This window comes from Haliotis rubra, unplaced genomic scaffold (genome assembly GCF_003918875.1).
Source record: "Haliotis rubra isolate DU_JTF1 unplaced genomic scaffold, ASM391887v1 Scf360, whole genome shotgun sequence".
Taxonomy (NCBI): Eukaryota; Metazoa; Mollusca; class Gastropoda; order Lepetellida; family Haliotidae; genus Haliotis; species Haliotis rubra.
In genome coordinates this window covers 960,871-968,972 of record NW_025767036.1, presented here as the reverse complement: position 1 = coordinate 968,972, position 8,102 = coordinate 960,871, and the positions used below count along the sequence as shown (strand labels likewise).

At 42.8% G+C, this 8,102-nt stretch overlaps 1 protein-coding gene across 2 annotated transcripts in view; it reads right to left on the bottom strand.

Moving 5' to 3' along the window:
* Positions 1 to 3,384: 3,384 nt before the first annotated feature.
* LOC124285481 (cGMP-dependent protein kinase 1-like) overlaps positions 3,385 to 8,102 on the bottom strand; it is a 128,145-nt gene continuing 123,427 nt past the window's right edge. Inside the window, exons 16-19 of one of the 2 annotated variants that reach the window (XR_006900827.1) lie at positions 7,036 to 7,165; positions 5,085 to 6,421; positions 4,486 to 4,732; positions 3,385 to 4,425 (exon numbers count right to left, since the gene is read on the bottom strand). Coding sequence is in view for 1 of the 2 variants with exons in the window: in XM_046721725.1 (XP_046577681.1) it covers positions 6,323 to 6,421; positions 7,036 to 7,165 (229 nt within the window). In the remaining variant the exon portion in view is untranslated. Of the gene's footprint in view, positions 4,426 to 4,485; positions 4,733 to 5,054; positions 6,422 to 7,035; positions 7,166 to 8,102 lie in introns of those variants that run through there. The other variant, XM_046721725.1, reaches the window with a different exon arrangement.

Genomic DNA, 8,102 nt, shown 5'->3' with positions numbered 1-8,102 from the left:
TAAGAAATATATATAAGCATTTACTGTGTGCTTAGTTAAAAAGTGTATATACCTAAGTAGAATTTCAGATTTTTTTAAGCAGTGGCAAAGTGGGGTTGTTTAGTTTATGGATTCAAATATATTAAATGTAAAATTTCAGATTTTTAGCAGTGGCAAAGTACCGGGTTGTTTAGTTTATGGATTCAAATATATCAAATGTGTGTTTTTTCCCGTGTCCGTCATATCATAAGCATACTTAATAGACATCATATTTTTACATGATTAAATATCATTTAAACAATAGGATCAAATTGGATCAGTCACTATACCATCCAAACACCTGAAAATCTGAAAAAGCCTACACTGCTGGGATACTTTATCACAGTCCCCATGTCTGCCCCTCGGGTCCAAGAACTACCGCAGTAGCCAGTCCCATGTCGGGATATTTTCAAAGGGGCAGTAGCCCAGACCCCCATGTCCGCCTGGTAGGACATCTGATGGGGCATCCACCCTTCCTAATGTCCCACTGATTAGGTCGAAGAAAGTCTGCCGCCCCGGTCGAAGTGGACAGTAGCCCAGTCCCCGTGTCCGCCCGAGGGCAGGTCGGGAGCAGTAGCCCAGTCCCCATATCCATCCGCGGTCGGGGAGCAGTAGCCCAGTCCCCATGTCGCCCTCGGTCGAGGGGGAGCAGTAGCCAGCAGGTAGCCCGAGCTAGCCAGTCCCAGTGTCCGCCCGGTCGAGGAGCAGTAGCCAGTCCCCATGTCCGCCCGGTCGAGGGAGCAGTAGCAAGTGTCGCCCGGTCGAGGGGCCAGCCCAGTTGTCCGCCCGGTCGGTGGAGCAGTAGCCCAATGTCCCGTGTCCGCCCGGTCGAGGGCAGCCATCGGTCGAGGGAGCAGTAGCCCAGTCCCTGTGTCCGCCCGGTCGAGGGTCGAGGGAGCCGTGCCCAGTTCAGGGAACAGTAGCCAGTCCCCATGTCTGCCCGGTCGAGGGCGCAGCAGTAGCCATTAGCCCAGTCCCCATGTCCGAGAGAGCGGCAGCCCGATCTGTAGCTCAGTCCCAGTGTCCGCCCCGGTCGAGGGAGCAGCCAGTAGCCCTGTCCCCATGTCCGTCACGGTCGAGAACGTGATAGCCAGTCCCCATGGAAACACAGTAGCCAGTCCCCATGTCCGGTCGAATCGAGGGAGCTCCCCGTGTCCGTCACGGTCGAGGGAGCAGTAGCCCAGTCCCCATGTCCGTCACGGTCGAGGAGCAGTCAGTGTCCGCACGGTCTTTAAGCTAGGTTTCGTAATTAGACTGTTGGCTGGAAACATTAATCGCTCTGGATCAGTGGCCCTTTAAGGATTCACATACTTCCAAACACTGACCTATAGAGAAGGTCGTACCCCATATACTCTATGCACACATTTTAACTAATGACTTATTGACATACATAATATAAACTAAACTATAATGGATTCCGAGTAATAAGCACGGCTAACATTAAGAAGGGGTTGTAGCCTGGTGTATAGTACATCTCCAAGACGCAGTGCTGATGAAGTAGGAATATACTTCCAAACGTTGGATGATGCAGGTCATCCATCCCAGTGATGTAGATTGATGCTTATGATGTCAGTCACTGGATTGTCTGGTCCAGATTAGTTACATTTTCTAGCTGGTATATTGCTGAGTGTGGCGTTAAGCACAAACAAAGAACGTTGGTTCTCTACTATTCCTGCCACACTCAGACATTATGAACCAATGATATTCAATCATAGGATCATAGTAACGCAGTCAAATTTCAAAACCAAGAAAAATAGCCGTGGGTTCCTGAAATTATCAACATAGCTATTTTTATTTTGTCGATAACAAACATAGAACCGGCCTTTGTAAAGTAGTCTTGATCAATGTCCAGAAAACATCCCGTCTAATGGATTCCCGGAGACGCGTTCTATAATTTGTCCAAGTTCATCCAGTATGTTATTGTCCCGAAGGCAAAGTTGTCATGGTAACAATGTACAACGTGATTCTGAAATACGTTATTGATACAAAAAGGAAAGTGTGCACCATATGACCTTCAGATTATCAAAGCACGCATACGTCCGTTAACAAGAGGGGTTTCACAGTAAAATCAGACATTTTGAAACAACGTAAAATAATATTGACCAATAACTGTCGGGACAAATACCTTATAATTAGATAGGAATGTAACCTGTTGCATAAAATACAATTTTCTGTCGTAAAACTTGTGATACTACAATTTTATCGTGCATTCACGTTATAAGGTCACGCTAAACAAGTCTGATGAGGCCAGCGATGTATCCACAAACATTGTAGTCTCAGCCCAGACTATCAACTTTCTAAATATAATGTCTTTCTCCACATATGCAGATACTGATGATTTATGATGGTTCGAAAATCGGGGTTTCCATACCTAGTTGCTTCACCACAGAGCGCACACATCCGTTCACCAAGGTCTAAAGAACCCGTGAAGATCCTTGTTAGAATTGGTCTTCAGCAACCCATGCCTGTCATAAGAGGTGACTAACGGTGGTCAGGCTGGCTGATTTGGTTGACACATGTCATCGTATCCCAGTTGTGTAGATCGATGCTCATGCTGTCGATCACTGGGTTGTCTGATCCAGGTGCGAGTATTTACAGACCGCAGTCATATAGCTGGAATATTTCTGAGTTCGGCTTTAAAAAACCAAAAAAAAAAATCAAGTTGAAGTTGGATATTCACATATTAGCTTCATGACACATTCAGAACAAAGTCACTTGCCCGAGGAAACACAAACAATATTCATGTTTTTCTAAACGTGTTTCGGTGTAACGCAAGACGAGGCACTGGAATCACTCGGCAGCTTGGTATTTTTAAGCAATAAAACATTCATCGATTTTCAGATAATGGAACGTTGATACTATTTCTGCAACTTCTTGCTAATGATTACTAATGCGATCTACCGACTCTGAGAGTGACGTGATATATATTTTTTCCAACCTCCATTTCCGCGTCATCTGCAAATGTGATGAATTGCTATATTACCTGGCCCATACAATGAATTCGTTCCAATTCTCTGCAAATCGTGACTGCGGTGATACTCCGTTGTTCCGCACACCTCATAACACAATTTTGGTTTCCAAAGGCGTTGAAAGTTATTCTGCCGCTGAAGAGTGCAGGTAGGTGCCATGTAGTCGAGGCGTTCGCTCGTTATGCCGCTTGTTCGGGTTCAATTCCATACATGGGCACAACGTGGGAAGCCCATTACTGCTCACTCCGCCGTGACATTGCTGATTTGTTTCTAAAAGCGTCATATAACCATTAATATTTTGCGGAAATCTCACAAAGAGCTCCTTCGTCCAGCGAAAAGAATCGCTTTACCCATTCTGGTGAGACTTATATGTTGCAGTAACAACAACTTGAATACATTTAATTAAATTCTTTATTGTCCAAGTTTTCACATACCCTTGCGGAGAAAAATAAACAGTTTCAACGAAGGACAAATAAAAGGCACCTGTTCCAGCTGACCTGTGCACGAGATCCCTCACCATTTGACATTGCCGGACACTTGAGGCTCCGTGCCAGGCGCCCCATAGAGGTTAGATTACATAGCATGACGTCATTCACGTGACATTCATCCTTTCACACAAGCAACTCACTCACGTGACGGTAGGAAACATGTGGAAGGCAGAAGTCACACATCTTATGCATTGCTATATACCAGAATGTGAACAAGAATGTGGCTTTGTTAATTGTACCCCTTCTCTTAAGCATCGATGGTTAAGACGAGAAAGTAATATCTTGTAAAATGAACTCTTTGATGATGAAGATATGATGATAGATACCCTTTGTTGGAATGACCAACCCGCCGATATGAAATTGGTAAGGCTTCGTCACCCATCCCATCTTTCCGTAATCCAAGATGGCCTTTAGCGTTACAACATCCTACCACTGACGGAAAGGAGTAACAGGTGAATATATATTTTGGTTGTAATGGAACCAATTCCTTTGGCTTTGGTTAAGAATGTATTACAACATTTCATCGGATTTAATATGATATGAATTGAAAATGCAATAGATGTCGTTTATCCAGACTTTCATTACAAACGTACATATGACAAACAACCCAAAGCGACTACAGACACGCTGGATAATCGATCGAGATTTATTTTAGATATTACGGTATAGATCTTCCCCAAACACATAAATTTACATTCCGAATGCCCTGGCATGATTTATAATAATATTTAAACGTATGCAGGATGCCATATCATGGGTAGTCTGTGACACGTATAATGATTGTATGTTAAGGACACATACATGGAATGCATGATCTGTAACGAACTACAGAAACTAGTGTTTGACGTTCCCCTGGAGACCGGAGACTGCGCATGTATCCATGTAAACACTATAGCTTCAGAATCTTCAGCCCACATGCAGTACCATGAGCTGAAGATCAGAGTGTAAACCTACAGCTTCAGAATCTCCAGCCCACATGCATACCATGAGCTGAAGATCAGAGTGTAAACCTATAGCTTCAGAATCTCCAGCCCACATGCAGTACCATGAGCTGAAGATCAGAGCGTAAACACTACAGCTTCAGAATCTCCAGCCCACATGCAGTACCATGAGCTGAAGATCAGAGTGTAAACACTATAGCTTCAGAATCACCAGCCCACATGCAGTACCATGAGCTGAAGATCAGAGTGTAAACACTATAGCTTCAGTATCACCAGCCCACATGCAGTACCATGAGCTGAAGATCAGAGTGTAAACCTACAGCTTCAGAATCTCCAGCCCACATGCAGTACCATGAGCTGAAGATCAGAGTGTAAACACTATAGCTTCAGAATCTCCAGCCCACATGCAGTACCATGAGCTGAAGATCAGAGTGTAAACACTATAGCTTCAGTATCACCAGCCCACATGCAGTACCATGAGCTGAAGATCAGAGTGTAAACACTATAGCTTCAGTATGACATGCAGATGAGCTGAAGTCAGTAAACACTATAGCTTCAGTATCTCCAGCCCACCAACAGTACAGTATCATGAGCTGAAGATCAGTGTAAACACTATAGCTTCAGTATCCAGACATGCAGTACCATGAGCTGAAGATCAGAGTGTAAACACTATAGCTTCAGTATCACCAGCCCACATGCAGTACCATGAGCTGAATATCAGAGTGTAAACACTATAGCTTCAGTATCACCAGCCCACATGCAGTACGATGAGCTGAAGATCAGAGTGTATACAATATAGCTTCAGTATCACCAGCCCACATGCAGTATCATGAGCTGAAGATCAGAGTGTAAACACTATAGCTTCAGAATCTCCAGCCCACATGCAGTACCATGAGCTGAAGATCAGAGTGTAAACACTATAGCTTCAGTATCTCCAGCCCACATGCAGTACGATGAGCTGAAGATCAGAGACATCTCGTCGAGTTGCATGGTTAGTTTGTGTTATCTGGTAAGTGGTTTTCATTGTGCTAGAAAGATTCAATATAAACTACAAGGCAAGATGACTGGACATAACATAACATAAGCATAACATTTTTAACGGAGAAATCCGAATAATTGCGAACCAACCCGTCATATCCAAAAATGACAAGGCTTTTCTGTGTACCTCAACAGTAAAATGGTATGACATATAACGTTTAAAACTCTCATGAACAATCCAATACTCCATATCTGCATATCTCCGATGGAGTTATCACGGTCTTCACAAGTGAAGGAAATAAATACAATCTATTAACATATAATACACATCTGGTGGTTAATCAAATATATCAACCAGGTAAACACAATGGTGATGAAACCTGAAAGTTACCATCAGTAGAGGGAGACAATCACCTTACTGTGACGAAACCAGATTTCAGTTACCTCCCTTTATGAATATGGCTGACGGCAGTGATATGTCGTGAAAAGATGAATTAAATTTTAAGCGACGAACGTTTTCGGTGGAAACTGGAAGACGAATATCTTCACCTCATTACGCTCACCATTTGCGACTGCACTTCATTATTGCTTTAGGACATAACATGGGACAATTGTCCCCACTTATCCAAACCAATCCGATCCGATCACAAAATTGTAACACTGAAAGTACTCTGTGGACCGAAGAATCATGATTCAAACAGTATGGAAAGTTCTGATGTGATTCAAGTTCCCCTTATTCATATCTTGGCTTGTAAAAGCCACGTCTCCACGGAAAGAAAGGGCACCATGAACGATATCCCGTTTCTTTGGCCCAGTATATCATTGAGAGGCAAGGCACGACGGTTGCATGGCAAGCCCTGACGTCCTCAGGTTATCACAGATGACGTTGCAAAATTCACTTCCGGTACTGTACATCCGGTCACGCGTCTCAGAATTCTTTGTCCCAGCCAGTGAGATCGTCTGGCGGGGGTTCCTCCTCGTCTTCGGGGTAGTCGTCAAAGTTGGACGTATCCGTGGCAGACTTCACCTGGGGTGCAGAACAGAAGGGAGTCAGAAGGGGATACTTATCACGTCATATACACTAGCATTGCAAATTTTATCTAAAAATTACTTGATATATGAGAGACCATATATCGGCGTATCGTCTCTAGATGTACATAAAATTACAATATTAATATTAACCCACACTAACTCGGGCTGCGAGTTAGTATGATCCAAGGGAGTTGTATGATCGGGACGTCGGGTTGAGGGTCCGGGGGTCGGCGTGGGGGTGGGGTCGGAGGATGTCATAGACGTGAGTAGAGGCGACATACGAAACCAAGTAAACCCAACTATATATCACTTCCTAAAGGACGCTATGGTATACGGGATCCTATAGACAATTTAATACATCAAAATTGATACGGAATACTTGTAAAACCTCAAAACAAATTCAAACTTGTATCTACAACCTGGAATATTTTGTTACAATATCTCAATGTTGAGGATCAGTACAGACCAATATATCTGCAATATAGCTGACCACGACACACTCGCACTTTTAGCAGTAACAGCATATTCCAGTAATTGTGAAATCAGCGCCTTGTCTGATGTGCCGTGTCACAGCATGCTTTTCAAGCCATCAAAGGCTTGTCCGCTTACCGAAGGGATGATAGGTGGTTTGACGTTCCTGTTTCGGAGGCCGTCCCAGTTGAAGCTCTCGAACCACGCATGTTTTTGAATCTCCCGTATTCCACTGCGACCAAATCCGAGTCTCTCCATGGGATTATCCCTGAAATAAAAAACATACTTGAACATATTTGTAAACTTTTTTTTAAAAAGTCAAAGCTTTGATCTAAGACTTGGCCAATCACAAAGGACGAGAAACATATGTACATGTTCATTTTTTTTGTATTTCTTTCTAAATTCGAATGTTATATTAGTTTGCCGATGTGAGATGTTTCGTAATATTCAGGGCCGCCATATAGTTATAATATTGATTAATATTGATCACTGCAGCGTATACACCCCCTTCCTAAAAAAAGCAAAAGAAAACGTAAAAAAGCACAACAAGAAAGCACAACAAGAAAAAAACAACCTAAAACGAACAGAAAAAAAGATAAAAGAACAAAGGAAAGCAGAAAGAAATCCCATAAATAAAAAAACACAAACTAAAACCAAAGGAAAGACAAAATACAAGTCAAACACATAACACATAAAGGTTTGCCATACAATAATGTCTGAAGGTTTTCCGGGAGATCAACCCAACTCACGCAAGGATTCTTCAAAGCAAGGCATTCCCTAACTATTTAAGCTATCACCGACTCTCGTTGCCGTCTCCGTTCTGAAATATTGATATTGACGAGACAGGCTACATTAACGTCTGATATGGGCATCCCTTGTAGATTTAATTTTTATGGCAGCTTGTCACTCAAATGCGATAACATATTGGTAGGGAATGTATTCCTCTGCACTCTCTCGTGTTCACACGTTACTTACACAGATACGTAATTTCCTGTAGCTGGTAAAGCCTGAATGCAATTACGATGTCCTAACGAAGAATGATAAACTGGATTTACTGTGTTACGGTAACATCTGCAGGCTATGTTGACGAAGTGTATAAATTGCACCGGAGTATCTTTTAGTGTAAATGAGTAAATTAGATTAGGTGTGAATATATACAGTATGTATGAAGTATATTACTGAAGAAGTTCGGTAATGTCGAGTGA